The sequence below is a fragment of the Panthera tigris genome, chromosome C2 (genome assembly GCF_018350195.1).
Source record: "Panthera tigris isolate Pti1 chromosome C2, P.tigris_Pti1_mat1.1, whole genome shotgun sequence".
Classification (NCBI taxonomy): Eukaryota; Metazoa; Chordata; class Mammalia; order Carnivora; family Felidae; genus Panthera; species Panthera tigris.
In genome coordinates, this window is record NC_056668.1 from 97480936 (window position 1) to 97500478 (window position 19543).

General features: G+C 36.7%; 1 protein-coding gene across 3 annotated transcripts in view; it reads left to right on the forward strand.

Moving 5' to 3' along the window:
* Positions 1-1038: 1038 nt before the first annotated feature.
* Positions 1039-19543, forward strand: part of ZBBX (zinc finger B-box domain containing) — a 121580-nt gene continuing 103075 nt past the window's right edge. For all 3 annotated transcript variants that reach the window (XR_006207591.1, XR_006207592.1, XM_042956588.1), the window contains exons 1-5: positions 1039-1120; positions 2509-2589; positions 8221-8357; positions 13082-13195; positions 15542-15632. Coding sequence is in view for 1 of the 3 variants with exons in the window: in XM_042956588.1 (XP_042812522.1) it covers positions 8290-8357; positions 13082-13195; positions 15542-15632 (273 nt within the window). In the remaining 2 variants the exon portion in view is untranslated. The remainder of the gene's footprint in view (positions 1121-2508; positions 2590-8220; positions 8358-13081; positions 13196-15541; positions 15633-19543) is intronic.

Sequence of the window (19543 nt, forward strand, 5' to 3'; positions counted from 1 at the left end):
CTAAGTGTATTATTATTTAATCAATCAAACTGAGTTTTATCTCTCACTCAAGGTCACACAACAGGTAAGTTGTGGCAGGACCAGGACTCAAACTCAGGTCTGCCTTAATTTCAAAGTCCAGAATCATAGCCACATCATTGTGTCTTTTTTCTTATCTATGCTAGTTGTCTTATACAACTGAATTTGCCTGGGGAAGATATTAGATGTGTTCTTAAATGTGTATTGGCAGACACATTAATGTGGAAAACAGTGGTGCAAATTTAGTATCTTAACCATGATAGTTGAGATTATTACTCCAGTTACAAGATAGATAACACTGTGGATGAGATAGAAGCTTTTGCACCAACTGACTGCAGAACCAACCACATATCCTACTTGAAGCATATAAAATAGAGATTAAAAAAAAAAAAACTACAGTATATTTAGGAAGCAAAAAATTTCACCACAGGTGACTGGAACAGAAAAGTTTGAGAAGCATGGGTTGATTATCTCTCTCTCCCTCTCTCCCTATATATTAGATTCGCACACACCATGGGTCATATATTTGGGTATAAAGAAAGCTCTTGAGCCCTAGATTCTAGTATTGGTTTTACCTATTGTGACCTTTGATAATCAGTTGAACAGAGCACATATATGGGAGTTCTAAACTGCTTGGGTTATTCTTCTTGGGTCTGCCATTTTCTAGTTTTGTAATTTTGGGTCGTTATTCAAACTTTCTGTGCCTTAATTTTCTTAGGTATAAGTTGGGCCGTTAAGAGGATGAATTAAATATTACAGATAAAACTCTTAGAAGAGTGCTTGGAATGTGGCAGAAGCCCTTCCAGCAGAAAGCCTTCAAGGCCTGCTGGGTTTCTCAGCCCTGTCCTTTCTGAGAAGGTCCTTTCCCTGTCCCTGCTCTCCTGCACTCTCTTCTCTCTCTCTCCTCTCTTCTCCTTTCAGCTCCTCTCCCTGCTTCCCACTCGCGTCAGGGCTCCTTTGTGCCCTCTGCTGGTCAATGGCGGCAGGACCAAGTGTTCTGGTTGCTATGGCTACCGAGGCAACGCGGTAACCAAGGAGACCGAGGCGGAAGCTCCGGATAGCTCCAGCAGGCGGTGGTGACGCAGGCGGCTGGGGTCTCCAGGTGGGTCAGCAGGTTGCGGATGACTATGGTGGGCGGGCGGCGGGGCGGAGTGGCGACCGACAGGTCCGCCGGGTGCGGGACGCATGGCGGGATGGCGGGAAAGTAGACCGGGTTCCGGGTGGGGCTGGGGCGCCAGCCCTGTAGGTGTTTGCTGAGCGCTGCCGTGTGCCCGACACAGTGCCAGGCCCACGGGCTGCAAGACACGGCCTTGGCCTCAGGATAAAAGTCTTTTTCTATAAACAAAGAACTTTCCAGCCCGTGAGGTGAACCGAGAGTGAACCCCCAGGCAAGAAAACCAGGGCCTTGTCAATTATACCCCCTCTACAACCTGACCTTTTCAAACGCTACCCTTTTTTTTTTTATCCTTTGAAGTCAGGGGTGCCTTATGAGAAATTTGGTTCTGTGGCAATCCAGTAGGACATCCCCTCTTGTAGCTTGCTTTCTGCCTGGGTGGCCACAGGCACCCGCTGTATTATAGAAGTCCATGCTTCCCAAGGTGACGGGTGGCAGATTCCTAAGAAATCTGAAGCTGTGGGAGTTTTTTTTTTTTTTTTTTTTTTTTCTTCTGTCCCCAAATCGGCACTAGAGGTGCTCATATATGGGTTCAGTTATGTATTTTTTTTTTTGTAGCCTGACTTTTAAAATCCAGAGTTAGCAAGACTCATTAAAAAGAAGTCTTATAAATTTGAAGCTACACAGGATTAAAACTATGCAAACTGTATGCTTATGGAAAATGAAAACAAAAATAAGAACAAAAACCCCACCTTATTTTGTATCACCTTATTTTATAACCTACATAGAGGCCTGCCTGACCTCCCATGATATTTCCAGTTGTATTACACATTTATTTGTAGGTAGCTAAGTCTTTTGTCTATTTCTTTCAAAACACTTCGTACTTCCCACAGTTATTTTATTTGCTTTTTAATTTTTTCCTACTCTTTTCACCAGACTACAAGTTCAGTGAGGATTGGTACTATACCTGTTTGGCTCACCTTGTTTCTCAGAGCTTAATCCGGTATCTGGCACAGAAGAGGTGTTCCTATATTTGTTGAATGTTCACCAGAGTCTTGTAGGATACATGGAAAAAAGAAAACAAAAAGATTTTGAAGTGGGAAAGAGGGTGTTTGTTTAATTTTTTTTCATAAGATTGTCCAATAAATTCAAAGCAGTAGGAAAAAGCTAAATATTTAAAAGTTAGCATATTATTATTGGCAGTATGTTGTATGTAGGCACTCTTCTAATTGCTGGGGATTCAAAGATCAGTGGCAGGACTGCCCTCAAATATTTGGGATGCTCACGGAAACCACACCTATAAAAGCAAAGCCGAAAAAATAGCACAAGGAAGCATATAATAGCAAATGAGTGTAATACGCATGATGTTCTTACAGAAAGAGAAGTTCACTTTTGATGGAAGAAATCTGCATTGTAGAGGTGGCCTTCCAACCTGGCAATGAATGGAATAAAACTTGGTGAGCAGAAAAGTGGAAAATAAAGCATAATGCTTAGGAAAATTAGAATGCATAATTGAAGCTCTCAAGTACCAAACAGAGCAGATGAGTAATTTTTTTTTTTCCTTCTGGGTAAGGGGAAAAGTTTTAGAGAAGAAATTTATAACCTTGTATTACATGGAGGCAATTTGAAACCCAAAAGGTTTTCACCGGTGTTTAAAAACATTACTGTAAAATTTAGAAGGTAATCTGATGCCAAACAGTTCTTTCTCTACATTTCCTTTTAATGACAGGTTAAGAATATGAAAGGGAGAAGAATATGAATGATATGAATTCATCATTTTAAGGATGTAGAACAATTTAGATTTCAAGTCTTAAGAGCTAACAGGACTGGGAATAAAATTGTACATTCTGGCTTTGTCACCAATCTTTCCTTAATTTTCCCATTTCTAAGATATTCAGAAGAGACCACTTAGGATAATGGTGGATTGTATGAGAATGGGTAGGATAGATAAATATAAAAGAGCTTAGGATTCTGAATTTGATTTATGAATTAAATACTTTCATTGCTATTTGTAATCATATGAAGTTTTCAGTTGATAATAATCGTGTATTGATTTATGTTGTGCCTTTAAAACATTTTTTAAGCTATTGAGGAGTTTCTTTATATTAAATCTGACTCAGAGGCTCCTTATGAAAACCGATGAAGTCAGAGAAGCTGTGGTTTGAAAAAAACCTTGATGTTCCCTCATTCCCTTCTCAGGGTAGTTTCTAACGCTGCCCCTTCTCTGAACCCTGAGCTCTCTGGTGGCCCTTAAGGAGCCCGCTGATTTACAGACCATAAATTAGAGTCCTTTTGTTTGATATCCTGCAAATTGCGTGGGGGTGGAATTCTTATCATTTAATACATGGATAAACATGCTCAGAGACCACTCTAACACAAAGGTCCTCTGAACTTAAACCTAGCATCTTTTAACATTACTTATCATTTTTAGTTGACAACTATTTTAAAAAGATACCTTGCCCCTTGAGAGTGAAAGTAAACTTTCTTAATTGCTCTCAAGGGAAACTTCACATATAAGGTAAAAAAAAAAAAAAATGGGTGCCATGGGCACTATTTAATACCCTGAAGCAGCGTTTATCGGCTGTGTTGGTTGGCTGAAAGGTTAAGTGCAGCTGAGAAGTCAGCACCTGATTTACTTTCATGGCCTGTGCTAGTAGAAAATGGCATATATTTATTTATTGGGCCACTAAAGCACAAGACATTATGCCAGGGATCGTGTATTATCAGTCTTTTCCTTAGATTTTTAAAAATATTTGAATATATACATATATGTAGAATAAGGATACAATTCTTTTTAAGAGTTTAAAACTACCATTTTTATTGAAATTCATTTTTATTTAATATTTCTTGCTTGGGTATCCAGTTTCTAAGTGCTATGGCAAACATATTAGTCCATCCAAGAGAGTTTGCTTTTGGACCTTAAAATGTGTCAAAGTAAGGAAAAATTCTTATTTATTGGCTTTTGAATTTTCAAGTCTAAGATAATTTCAGGTCATTAGACTAATCAGCTAATCTTAGATAAGTTTTCAGTTACAAAAACTGTCCTATCTTGAAAACAGTGGTTTCCCCAACCTCCCATTCTGCCAGTGGTGCCATGGCAAATTCTAGAAGACTATGGCAACTCTTGATAAATACTCTGAGTTTCTAGGAGTATAAATCATCATAATTTCCTTGTTTCCATTCTGTGGTAGCTGGCCTTGATGCTTGAGTTGCATTCCCAGGATGAGGACTTATGTAGACGGAGAATCAAACCATCATGGACAATATTGGGTCATAGTATCTGTACACCTGTGGGGAGAAACAGGTTGGGGACAGAAAAATGATGCAGTCTAATAAGTCAGTTAACAAGAACATTTTCCAAATAACTATTAAACCTTTGGTATTTAATTATCAGAAAAAAAATTGAGTCACCTAAGGACAAGTGGAACTACAAAGTTCGCATAATAGGGAGTTTATCTCTATTTCCCTGATTCCATTAAATGACTAAAGTTTTGTGTTTTGCAATTCTTCCTGCTGACATTATTATCTCCTTGCTGTCCCAAGAAAGGTGACTAATTCTCTGTTGGTTTTACGAAAGGAAACAGGCGGAACAGCATGACTCACAATTATAATCTTGCTTTTCTCTTCATACGAGAAAATTGGCTTATGTGTGTGACTTGATAAAACATTTAACTGAGAGGGAGCCTTACTAATTGCATTCAATGAAGTGAAATGCCCCCAAATAAGACCATTTATTGGTTAAATCACATTATCAGCAGAGCTATACATCTGAATCATCTCATCCTAATGAAATTTACAGACTTTTTTATTCATTTCAGTCTTCATGTGTACGTTCAGCTTTATGCATACGTACATATACAGCTGACCATTGAACGATGTGGGGGATTAGGCGCACCAGCACCCCACACAGTTAAAAACCCACGTATAATTTTTGACTTTATTTTTTGATAATGGTGGCAATGATAACAGTATGAAAGTTTTCTTGAAAAATTTATCACAGTAGACTTAGGGTCCAGCAGTTGGATTTCCAAATAATGATCAAAAAGAGATAGAGACTCTTTTTGAGTAGGATTATTCCTGAAGTCTTTTTTAAGTGAGACAAGGTTTTTACCTACAAGGAAGGGGTAGAAGATGATGTATCCTCCCTCCGCAAAAGCAAACCAAATCTTAGTTTTCCAGGGGTTATCTTTAGTTTTCTTTGACATTCATTTTAGCTTTGAGAGAGAGGACTTGGTACTTAAGAAACGAGTCTGAGTTAAATGTCCCTCCTAAGTATTTCCTTCTGTTGGAATGTTCCATGGTATTGTCATTGTGTGGCTTTCCCTTTGATTTTGAGTTCTTTGAGGGAAAACACTGCATCTTATTTACTATTGTGATATCAGTACTCACAAACAGGTCAGGAAGGAGTAGCTACATAAATGTTTACCGGGGGTGCCTGGGTGGCTCAGTTGGTTGAACATCCAACTTCAGCTCAGGTCATGATCTCGCGTTTTTGGGAGTTTGAGCCCCGTGTCTGGCTCTGTGCTGACAGCTCAGAGCCTGGAGCCTGCTTTGGATTCTGTGTCTCCCTCTCTCTCTGCCCCTCCCCAGCTCTCTTTCTCTCTCTCTCTCTCAAAAGTGAGTACTTAAAAATTAAAAAAAAAAACAACACAAGTGTTTATTGAAGGCACAAATATACTTAGTCTTATGATGCATCTACTACTTTTCTTACAATATAAAATTATTTTGTATAATTCTATTTGAAATTATCTTCAGAAATAAATTCCTTCAGAATTTTCTCCAAGGTAGTAAAAATCTACCCTTTCAGGGTAGATTTGATTTTTTGGAGGTAGAATAACTTGAAACTAGATTTGAATGAATAAAGTATTCACTCCTGCCAAACAATATCTATTTTTTTAATTTAATTTTTTATTTTTTTAAATTTACATCCAAATTAGTTAGCATATAGTGCTATAATTTTTAGTTTTAAATGAGGCACAACAAAGTAGATTTGTATGTTTGTTGGGTATATGACAGACTCTGCAGGAGGTTTCAAAGAGGTATTCCAAAAATGTCTTGATCAGTGGTTGCATCATTGAAATTATGATATAGTGTCCCAAAGGAACAAAACTGAAGAATTGCACATTTGATTATGTAGACTTCCATGTGACAATAACCTTCCATTTGGTTACTCCTATTCTGATGCCTTCTCTCCTTAAGTTTTCGAGCAAAGCTTCTAGACTTATTTTCTGTTCTCCCTCTAAAACTTTCAGTGCCTCTTATTAGTTACATATTGAATTCCAAACGTCTTAACTTGGCATTTAAAGCCACTCATTATTGAGCTGCAGCCTAAATGTCCAAATTTATGCCTACTTTTCCCCTTCCATGTAACCCAAATACCAACCAAATGGAGCCAGTCATTAGTCCCCATTCAAGAGCTGTTCTTTCTCATAGTGTGAAGTGTTCATCCAGTCCATATCTTTTTATATAAGCCCCCATTCTCCTCAGAATGCCACTTTAAACGCTAGCCAGCTTGAATTCTCTCTCTCTTCTTATATTATCACATCTGTAAGTTTTATGGACTTTATAATTTCTACCCTATTTTGTGGCTTTTATATGTAGGTGTTATATGCCCTTTTTTTTTTTTTTTAAATTTTTTTTTTTTCAACGTTTATTTATTTTTGGGACAGAGAGAGACAGAGCATGAACGGGGGAGGGACAGAGAGAGAGGGAGACACAGAATCGGAAACAGGCTCCAGGCTCTGAGCCATCAGCCCAGAGCCTGACGCGGGGCTCGAACTCACAGACCGCGAGATCGTGACCTGGCTGAAGTCGGACGCTTAACCGACTGCGCCACCCAGGCGCCCCTATATGCCCTTTTTGACTCTATGCCATTTGAGCCAGTCAACAGATCTCCTTGGGCCTTGACTCCATGCCTCTTAACACAGTGCTTTGCATATAGCAGAGCTTAGGAAATATTTATAGGGGTTTTAAGTACATAGGAACACATATAAAAACCAGCAGCATCAAATGGTTTGTCCATTTAAGACTATGGACTCTATGGCAATGGCCCTCATATTTCTTTAAGGGCGTTCAGAATTTGGAAATTTTTATTCGTATAAAAACCTAATGGTTGTGCATGTGATTCAGTAATTCAGCATTACAGACTAAATTATTATAGAACCATGAATAATTGGGATACTCAGGAAATAGGGTGTTCTGAATAATTTAATTTTCTGGTTAACTTGGAGTTAGGCAGAAAATCTTCTTTGTTTCATTTCTTGTTGAAAAATTCTTTCTAAATATGCTAATTTCTGATCTTAGGCAAAGAGCATCATTAAAATTTTCTTTGATGAATGAGGATATTAGAATGCCTCTGGGTAATTATTACATACCTTAATTCTCATTTTATATTACCACATATGAACAAAAAAAGGTTTTGAGTTTGGATTGTATCTCTAAGTTTCTTTTCTTTTTCCTATATTTAGCCTTGGATATTATTTTTGGATGAAAACAAAACCTGATTTATATTTTTATACTCTTCACCATAGAAAGAGACAGAGTATGTACTTGTCTTAATGAGTACATTCTTCACTTTCCTTTTTAATTTTTTTATTTTTTACATTTATTTATTTTTGAGAGACAGAGCACGAGTGGGGGAGGGGCAGAGAGAGAAGGAGACACAGAACTGAAGCAGGCTTCTGGCTCTGAGCAAGTAGCAAGCATTCAGCAGAGCCCAACGCGGGGCTTGAACCCATGAACCATGGGATCATGAACTGAGCCGAAGTCGGACACTTAACCGACTGAGCCACCCAGGCGCCCCACATTCTTCACTTTCAATTGACTATTTCCACAGTCTTTTGCTATATAATTATTGGTAAAATTTTAATTCCATCATATATGCTATATTTATAACTTCATTAGTATATCAATATTTGTCAAACTTATGATATATTTAGCATATGTGTATTTATTGTTTAGCCTTTGATTCAACTTTTTCCCTTCATAACAATTTCTGTTTTTAAAACCTGTCTGAATTGTATGTAGTTTTGAATTTGTAATTTAACTGCTTTACTCTGACATTATTCTTTTGTCTGCTACTTTTTCAGACGTTTTTGCAAATCACAATAATTTTTAGATAATATCAAGACAGTGGGGGAAATAAAAAGGCAGTAATCATGAACACCAAAGATTTTGTAGTTCTTCCATGGGGGAAACCTGGAAATTCCGTAAAACTAAAATACAAGTAAGTGTATATATATTTATTACTTAAATAAAAATAATTGCTAACATTTCTGTAATTTAAAGTATTTTTTTATATGAGGCTGTGTAGAGTTGAACTTAAATTTTTGAGTTCTTTCCTCCATTTTCTTTACATCGGTGCATTTTTATCTATAAGAGAGTAGGTTTGAAATATTTTAAATCCCTAATAGTTTAAAAAATGAGGACTAAAATTATTTCTGCCACAATATCAAAATGAAAAGTGATAAATGAACTTTGGGTTTATTGACTATTGAAGCAGTCGAACAGAAAGTTACAAATAGTTTTGTGACACTTATTCAGAATTAAAAAGAATCACCCTAAAGAAACTGAAAGACCCTGAAATTTACAGAGACTGTTGGGCTGAGAGACCTTTAAATAGAGAATAGAGGGTACTAACTATCCCTGCACTTCACCTATTAAGGGACAGTATGTTTAATTCATCTTTGTCTTGGAAGGGTACCATCTGTCTTGGATTGCCTTGTGAATGCATTCAGCTAGAACCAGGCAATTCTGGTATCTTGGGAATTTTATGACATGGCAGGGGTATGGGAAGTTTCAATATACTGCTTCCCTTTGAGATCATCTAGTGTCACTGGAAATTCCCAAGGCCTTCCTCTCAGAAATCAGTAAGGGTCAGTCAGTCTGGGTTGGGGACAGACTGTCAATTAAAAAATTTTTTTAATGTTTTTATTTTTGAGAGAGAGAGAGAGAGAGAGAGAGAGCAAGATGCGGTGGGGGGAGGGACAGAGAGAGAGGGAGACACAGAATATGAAGCAGGTTCCAGGCTCCAAGCTGTCGGCACAGAGCCTGACGCGGGGCTCAAACTCACGGATGGTGGGATCATGACCTGAACTGAAGTCGGACGCTCAACCAACTGAGTCACCCAAGTGCCTCCAGACTGTCAATTTTTAATCTGTTTTGAGTTCCCTGAATCAGATCAACAGTCCTGTGGTTATTCAGTGTCTTCAGACTTTCCTAATTCTTCCTTCACTTTTGAGATAACTGTGTGTAAGAGCATGTGTAAGCTGGAAAATGTTATACAAATATATGGCAATCTCAGTACAGTTCACCCTTGAACAACAACAAGGATTGGGGACACTAACCCCCTAGAACAGTCAAAAATCCACACAGAACTTTTGACACCCTCAAAACTTAACAACCAATAGCCTACTCTTGACTAGAGACCTTATGGGTAGTATAAGTAGTCAATTAATGCATATTTTGTATGTTATATGTGTTATATAATGTATTCTTACAAAAAAGTAAGCTAGAGAAAAGAAAATGTTATTAAGAAATTCATAAAGAAGGGAAAAGACAATACCGTACTGTATTTATCAAAAACAATTGTGTGTAAGTGGACCCATGCAGTTCAAACTCCTATTGTTCAGTATCATCTGTATTATTTTTACCATTTTTTGGTGGGAGGGAGAGCAATCCCATTGTTACTATTACCAATTTTCCTTTTTTTGTGTAAAAAGAAAAGGGGACGTACATAATTTGATTATGGTCATATGTTTCAAGTCTGTGTTTATATACTCAGAAACCATTCATCCAAGAAACATTAATTGCATGTATTCTACACACTGTGATAGGGAATGGTGGACATAAAAGTAAGAAGACACAACCTTTGCTCTCAGGTAGCTTGTGGAGGATGTGAATAGATAGAATCACATTTACAGTATGTTGTGAAGCATGGTATGATGAGAAAGCATAAACTGCTGGGGCAGGGGTAAGGAGGTCACCAAGCTTTGCCTGAAAGATGCAGTTATTTGGGTAGTTACTGGGGAAAACTTGTGCAAAGGCACAGAGGCCACATACTTTGGGAACTTTCAGACACATGCAGCAATTTTGGGACAGAGAACAGAGTTGGAGAGAAGGGAAGGATTGTATAGATAGTAAATTAACCTCTATGCCACACTAAGGAGTTTGGAATTTATTTTGGAAGGGAGGGGAAATCACTGTTTCATGGCCTTTAGGTCTCTGATCCACGCATGATCAGCAACCTACAAAAGCTAGGACAGGAACACCCACTCTATGTTAATATCTTTGGAGTTCCCTTTCTTACCCTTTCCTTATTCCAAGCCTCTGCTCATTTGATACTATCTTAATGATTATCTTGACCTTGTCTGATATTTTGGTGTTCTCCAACATTTGTCTTCCTCTTTCCCAGCCCTCAGCTCATTTCAGTAGGTTATTTCTGGCCCTTGCATTTGTTGGGTTGACCTGGTTTCTGCAGGATCAACCTTAGTTTTCCTCAGTGGTCTTACCTGAACCACATGCCCCTCCCCGCCCCCCCCCTCCCCCCCGCTCCACCCCACTCTGTGTCTGAAGCTGTTTCCAGGAGGAACACATGTCTTATTTCAGACCCATAGCATCCCATCAACTTGAACAGTTGGTCAGTAAGCTGGTTTTTTCTTTTTTTTTTTCCGGTCTCATTCCTTTCCTCTACCACAGTGGGGACTTCAAAAACATTAAAAGTTTTCTAAGCAAGTGAGTAACACAATCACATTTGTACTCTTCAAACTCTTCCTCTGGAAGCCATGTGAAAAGTGTTGTGGGCCATTGAGACTTTGGGCGGGGAGACCAGCTTAGGTATCAATCCTAAACTATGTCCCCATTCCATTGCAAAGTGATCTAGGCATCATTATCCTCCTGGTTGCCTGAGTAAGAACCCTATGATTGTCTTAGATTCTTTCCTTTCTCTTTCCTGGTGAGTCCCCTGCTTCTGGTCAGTCTCCAAGTCCAGTTAATTCTATTTCCTTAGAGTTGTCAAATTCTCCCATTTTTCTCTCCATTGTCTCTATCCAGTCAGACCAGCATCATCTCTCTATTATTAGGCTTCTTGAAATAGTATCCCAACTGGCGGCCTTGACTTGCCTTTCAGCCTTACACCCTCTAATTTTCCATTCTGTAGTCAGAGTGATCTTTCTAAAATCAATTCTGTTAAAAACCTTTGATGGTTCTCATCACTTACAGAATACAAATCCTCATCATGGCCTACATGGCCCTTCATGATGTGGTCACCCTCCACATCAGCAATTCCATTTCTTGCCACTTTCCCCTCCTTCACAGAATGCCTGGTCACATGGAACCTCTGGTGCCTTGACCCACATATCACCTGTTTCTCCCTGTGCCCACACTTTTCTCTCTTCTTAGAACATTGCTCTCACCACTTGCCTTTGACTTCCCCAAGGTCCTTTCATCCCTGAGGCTCAGCTCAGACCTCACTTTCTCCAGGAACTGCTCTTGCCATCCCTTCAGATGGGCATGTGCCCTGTGTGTTCAGGTACCTCCAGGTACTTCTTCAGTGACAGCACCATTATAACCATATTTCGTTTACCTTCATGTGTGTCTGTGTTCCTCTCTGTACTGGAATCTCCACTGGGTCTCATATCCTCTCACCTCCTATTACATGTCCTGTCACCACAGTCCTTGTTTGTACTAAGGGCTGAAGTACTCCTTGTGGAATGGATAAAGTGAAAATAGTGCCTCTCCATCAGTATCTTTACCAGCTTCTCTAAACCCACTGGCAGAGTGGTTTGCCTCCTTTAGCTTTCCATGTACCTCTCTGGATTGCGTCCGCTTTGGTGCTTGCTTTTTGGTGACTGTTTATATAAGTTAGTGGCCTTTTCTCATTTCCATTATTCTTATTTTGATTGCTTGTCATTGAATCCTTGGGGACGCACACTACTTGATTATAGTCAAACACTGATGTAATAATGATGAAAGAGATTTAAACTCATGATAGATAATAAAAGCTAGAGAACTAGGTTGGCATAGACCTATTGAACACAGTAACTAATACTGACAAGAGACCAGAACTGTAAAATGAAGAAAATGGCTTGTGTCAAATGTTCGATGAGCTTCAGGTATTATTATCAAAATCTCTTGCACAAGAATCTGTAAGGGGGCTCTCGTCTGTCCTCAAAAAGTTCTTTTTTTACTGCTTTCTTTCAGAGGAAACAATAGGTGAGACTTGGCCCAGTTCACATTCAATCCCTTTAATGTAATAGCTCCTGTACAGAGGCCCTCAATGGGTACTTTCTCCCTAATAGGCCCTAAACAGGCTCTGCTTTCTCCCTTTCTTTTTCTTTCTTTCTTTCTTTCTTTCTTTCTTTCTTTCTTTCTTTCTTTCTTTCTTTCTTTCTCTTTCTCTCTTTCTCTCTCTCTCTCTCTCTCTCTCTCATTCTCTTTCTTACTTTCTTTGTATTATACAACATAGAGGTAGAAATTTATTGAAGGTTTCTAAGATGATCAGGTCAGCAAAAATGTGTATTCTGTAGAGAAAAGATTAGATACTTTAAACAGTATTCTTCCAACTACTTGAATTCTTTAGAGGAAAGACAGTATGAAAATTAGAAAATGTTTTTTCTTTTGCTTTCTATTTATATAGTATAGATATTTGTGCATATACGAAGACAGAGTTCATATGGAAAGTGAATTATGATTTGAAATCTCTCACAGTGTAATAGGAAAAACAAAAATCTGACATTTGAAGAGTTGCATACCTTAAGGAGAATGTTAATGGGAGGCAAATGCTAACTTTAGAAACTGTATTTCACAGAATGCAAAGGAAGTAATTAGGATACTCCATCACTTATTTACTATTCATAATTTTAATTAAGGGCAAAAGATTATATAAAATTATTTTGCCTTGTTTTTGTTTGTTTCCCACAAATGAACATTCTGTATTTAACTAATACTCAGAAATGCTCAGGAACTGAGGATGGAGAAGATACAGTTAGAGTTGGAGAACCAACAAATGGAAAAGAAACTACAGGAATTCCAATCAATTTGGAGCAGAGAAAAAGAAGAAAGAGGGTAAGTGACATTTTTAGGGAATTTGAGAGGAATAAACTGAGTTGTGTAAGGAAATGTTTCATATATCTTTGTCATTTCAACAAAGATCTGCCTTGAATGAATGATTTCTGGCTTTTCCTGTTGAACAAACAGTATTAAATTTCTCCTACTTTTTCTATTTGTGTCCTTTATAGAAGGCATGCTGCTTTTTAAAATTACCATTACTTGTGTTTGTTTTTTTGTTTTTGTTTTTGTTTTGTTGTTTGAATGTTCTTTGGTCTTACACTTTCTTATTTCTCTTCTTACATGACTCTTCTGAACCATTCGTAGCCTGAGATGTTTAGCACAGCAACACAGCCTTTACTGTCATAAAAGTGCCATCCGTAGGAGATCACCAGTTTATGTTTAAGGTCATTTTTATTTATGAAAAACTTTTGGGAGGCAGGAGTTTACATGTTCGTATATAAGAATCATTCAAACCCTCAAGTATGTTTAAAATATTTTTAGATGAATGTGCTTTAGCTGAAATTTTATTAATGAGCACTCTCCACTATTGTGCTTTATATCTGTGCTCATCTTACTGAGAATTGTCCTTTATTACACAAATAATAAATCTATATGACACAAATCAAACAGAATTGATAGTTATATAATGGAAATGATATCTTCTTTGCTCTGGGCTACTCCCAGCCTATTTGTAGCACTGCTTTTAATAATTAAGGTCCCCCCCCCCCAAATATCTTATCTTTGTATAAGCATATATGTGTATATATATGTGTGTGTGTGTTTGAATGTGTGTGTGTGTATATCTGACTTGTCATTTATGTTTGTACAAGTGAGGTTATCTATAAAATTATTCATACTCTGTTTTTTTTTACTTAATATATCTTAGTGCTGTTGCCACATCAGTACACAAATGATCTCATTCTTTTAATGGCTATGCAATATTTCTTTGCATATTTTTGACATCTTTATTTAAATATTCCCTATTTTATAATTATAAATGCTGCCATGAATATGCTTCTATATATATATATATATTTTGCTTACATATGCAAGAGTATCAAAGGGTTAAATTCTTACCTGTGTAATTTTAGGTCAAAGTATATATGCAGTTTAGATCTTGGTAGATATTGGAGAAATTGTCTTTCAAATAGGCTTCAAAAATGTATAACTTTTTCCTACAGAGAATGACAGTTCATGTCTCATGTGCTTTGGCTGGTACTAAATGTTGCCAGGGTTTTTGTATATTAAATTTGCTTTGTTTGGTGCCCCAAGGGATGATCATCAAATATCTATGAAATATCTTCTGAACCATTAAAGAAAATTCAGAATTTACTATATCTCCAGTAGTATTTATCTTTAAAGTATGACTCTTTGGAAAATACTCATGACACATACATACACTCCCTCTAATAACCAGAACATTGATTTAATCAAGCATCTCAATGTCATATGTCATCCCAGGTGACAAAGTATATTGTATATTTTGTTGCTGTTATTATAATGATCCGATGAGCTTAGTTTGCACTTCTCAATGGATAATGAAATATCTGTGAATCAGAGTTCCTGAAATCAGACTCAAGAGTGTGTTTTCATTAGCTGGGGATGTTTTTAAAAATGTTCTAAAGCTTGATGGAGTTTTCATAAGAGTTAAGTGTTTTTCTAAGGCCACAAAGACAATAAATGTTATAGCCAGAATGAGAACCTGCCACTCATTGGTCAGGAAGATAGAAGTTCAGTGTTCTGACCTTGACTTTATTATTTATTGTCTCTGTGACCTTGGCCAAGTTTTGTCTCATTATTTTTTAAGTGAGAATTGGATTTCTGCCCTGTTGACTTCAAAAAATTCTGTGAGACTCAAAAGTGCTTTGAAAGCCATCAGCTAAACAGTTCGCTTTCTTTGCCTTCTCTTTACCTTTCAGTGTGGGAGCTGATCTGTAGTCTTAAATACGGGATTCATCACTTAGTACATCTGCTGTTTTCGGTATTGTTTTGCTTCCTTTTCCTCTTTATGCCTGTGGACCCTTAGCTTTTAAAAGTGCATGGCAATCTGCAAAATTTCCTATAAATCAGTAAAGGTATCATTAGTCATTGTAAATGTCTAAAAAATGAAATTCTTCATCTGTGTTTGGACATTTTACTTTTATTCATTTCTTCTCAAAAGTTCCAAATATGGTAGAGCTATATTTTAGAATTACCAAGGCTATCGTGGCATTATTGATATTTCATTTTCCTTTTGTGGTGATCTGTTACATGTTAATGACTGAATTTCATTTCTTCAAACAGGGAAAATATATTTGTTTTCATTAAAAGGAGAAATGTATTTAGTAATTACATTTTGTCCTCTATTTATATATACTGAAGGTCAAGTGGATATCACTGGAAATCTGGGCAAGTGGGAAAATTGAGTAATCAATCACACATAATGTCACAAAGTAAAGGAAATATTATTAAGGTAAGAAAATACCATTTGATTCTCAGGGAATTTACCAAGTAAAGAGATATAAATTAATTTTTAGATCTTGTAATCCCTTCCATACTTAAGAACCCACTAATCTTATTTTAACAACTTCACATATTATTGGATTGTGATTAATTTTTATGGGTTAATGTGTAGCTTTCATTATTCAGATATATTTGTTTTTCATCTACAAGTTGATTTTAAAAAATTCATATTGAGTAGAATTTTTCTAAACTGAATTTTTTTCATGCAGTTCAGTTTTGGTTTCAAGTATGTGAAATACAACTATGTGGTTTTATATTAAAGTGAAAGCTAGGTTATTTGATGTAACGAAGGACAGACTTTTTTCCTGCCTTTTTATTAGATCACATTTGTTTCATGTGTTTATGTTCTACTTGAATAATAATTATTATTCATATACTGTTGATTCCATGTGTGGAGACCTGAGGAAAAGCTGCCTTCAGGTTTCCCAGCTGTAGAATTGCTTTATCTTAACTGTATGTTGTAAAATATAACATTAGATTATATGTAAGATTAAAATCAGATGAGTGACTTTATGTAGGGAAAGCTGTTTTGTTTCTGGATTGTTTAGCACAAGATCCGTGACTTTGTAAGTTTTAGATTATATACTCCTCTTTATTTTTTATATACCTGTCATCCAACTTTCTTTGGGCCAGTTGGCATCTACAAACATCTTACTTGGTGCTTCTAACGTTTTTGGCTTCAAAAAAGCATTTTGTTCTTTGCTGTCATTCTCTTACTGAGATATGTTTCTTTAATTTTTGGATTAAAAGTTTTATAGTCCACTTCCCATTTTTCATTATCTTTCTGAGATAGCATTCCATGTTTCAGATATTATTGAACTATAACACATTAAAAATGCTGACTTTGTCATTATTGACTTATTTATTCAATAGTATTTGTTAAGTGCCTCCTTTGTCATATAGTGCATTATCCTTGTTCACAAGGAGATCCTCATCCAATGTGAAAGATAATGTGCATATGAAAATATTTATAGATTAAGTCAGTATGTAATTTTTGTCATAACTATTTAGTATATGAACCATCTGTGCTTGGGAAAAAATACTTTAGTTCTACAAATATTTGAGAGTCTCCTAGATGTCTTTGTAAGGAAGAAATGATGAATAAATCATAATGCCAGTCCCCACAAACCTCATAATTGAGTCAAAAGATGTGGAAACATGGGGTTTGGAGAGCTGTAGAAGGTGGGTGTAGAAAGTGAGACTGGGCAGGAGGGAAGGTCTTGAATACCAGAGTTAGGAGTCTTGACGTTTTCACTGTGGGAATGGAATTCCTGGACAGTTTTTGAGCAGGAGGATAGTTAAGATTAAGGTAATGACTTAAGGTGGCTGATCTTGTTTAAATATGGAGTGCATTTGGAGTTTATAAATACAGAGTATAGAACAAATGATATCAAAACTGTTTTGATCATGTCCACATAAATCAAGAATGTATTTTGAGCATGGACTTTTCTTTTTTTTTTAAATTTTTTTTAATGTTTATTTATTTTTGAGACAGAGAGAGACAGAGCATGAGTGGGGGAGGGTCAGAGAGAGGGAGACACAGAATCTGAAACAGGCTTCAGGCTCTGAGCTGTCAGTACAGAGCCCGACGTGGGGCTTGAACTCACAGACCGTGAGATCATGACCTGAGCCGAAGTTGGACGCTTAAGCGACTGAGCCACCCAGGTGCCCCGAGCATGGACTTTTCTATACATGAACTTTTTATTTGTTTATGAATAGAATTTATTTATATACATAATAGTTTACTAATATATCATGTGCATTGTGAGACAAAATACAGACATTAGTTAAGGATGACATAAACATAAATAGAAATTCTCTTCTACTTTCTGGATTTTTCTTGAGCTCCCTCAAGCATGCATACATGCTACTTTGGAGGCCACTACTATAGAGGCCAATGGACTGTTTAGAAGACTATTAAAAGAATCTAAAGGTCAAATGAGAAGAGTCTGTATTCAAATGTAGCAAAAGTAAAATGAATAAAACTATGGAACCAAAAAAGCAATGAGAAAGAAAAGGAGGAATTCAAATGTATAACTGATATTCCAGGCTGGATTGACTAGGAAGTAGAATAAAGAAGGAGGTTGGAAAACAGTTTGGGATTTAGAGATCCCTCCCTCTCTCCCTCCTTCTTTCTTCCCTCCTTTCTTTCCTTCCTCCATTCTTTCTTTCTTTCCTTCCTTCTTCTCCTTCTTTTCCCAGCTTTATTGAGGTATAATTAAGATAATTTAAAATGTGCAACATGATGATTTGATGTATGTATATATTGTGAACAGATTTCACCCATAAGGTTAATTAACACGTCTATCACCTCACCTGTTTAAATCTCTTTTGTTGTTGTTGAGGACATTTAAGTTCTGCCTAGCAATTTTGAAGATTTAGGATTTTGTTTGAATTCTCATGTGTTAGTTGAAGCCAAGGGAGTAAATGTGCTTCTTAAGAACTTATAAAAAGGAGAAGAAAGGTATAAAGGATAAAGCTCAGAAAGGGCAGGTGGGAAGGATAAAGCTCAAGGAATATGGAGGTAAAAGAGAACTTTAATATTTATTCGCTATCTATTTTATACCAGTCAACAGTTTAGCTGCTTTTCCTGTTTTATCTCATTAAGTGCTTATATCACTCTTAAGAGGCAGTTGTTATTTTTCCAATTCCACAGATGAAGTAATTTAACATCAAAGAAATTAACTTGCTCAAGGTCAAGTGTCAGAAGTTAACTTGCTCAAGGTCAAGTGTCAGGGCCAAGATTTGGAATGCAGTCTTCCGGGCTGGTTCTAAGTTAATTTGCCAGCTCTCCAGTAAAGGGAGCCTGAGAAGAGGAAGAATGGTAGCAGTAGAATCAAAGTAATGTGATTTCATAAAAAACGAAGGTAAAGGAGGGTGATTTTAGAAAGTATGGAGACGTCAACATTGTTCTATACATTGTGTGGTGAGAAAAGTTTTGACTGTGATTTTAGACCAGTGTTTCTCAAAAGGGGACAGCTTTGCCCCCCAGGAGATGTTTGGCAATGTCTGGAGACATTTTTAGTTATCACCACCAAGAGAGTTTTTGGTTTGTGGTTTTTGGTTAATGATAGGTAGTAGCTACAGGCCAGGGGTGCTGCTATTCACCCTATAATACACTGGGCAGCCCCCCAACAAAGAATTATTTGTCCTAAAATGTCAATGGTATCAAGGTCAAGAAATCCTGTGTTAGTCTATATAGATTAAGATCCTGACTCATTTCATTAGCTCTATGATTTTAGGCAAGTCACTGAACTTTTCTGAGCTCCTGTTACCATATTTGTAAACATATACAACAATACTTGCTAACTACTTCATAGAGTTTTAAGCAATGTTGAAGTTATATGTCTGAAACCAATTGTAACATTGGCTGAAGATCACACTAAAAAATGTTTGTGGAGAATGAAAATTAAAAAAAAAACACTGATTTGATATTTGGGTTATTAGATGGAAAAATACATTTCAAGCAGTTAAAAAAAGAAAGGTGGGTGATAATGAGTAAAGACTAATGTTGCACTGAGAATGAGAACAGAGCGCGACCTCTCAAAGATTTAACAGGATCAAGGAAAGACTTTATTACAGATGACCTTTGAACAACACAGATTTGAACAGTGCAGGTCCATTTGTATGCAGATTTTTTCAATAAATGTAGGTACAGTACTTAAATGTATTTTTTTCTACGTTATGACTTTCTTAATAACATTTTCTTTTCTCTAGTTTACTTTATTGTAAGAACACAGTATATAATACATATAGCATACAAAATAGGTGCTAATTGACTGTTTATGTTATCTGTAAAACTTCCAGTTAACAGTAGGCTATTAGTAGTTAAGTTTGGGGGGAATCAAAAAATCGTGCCCC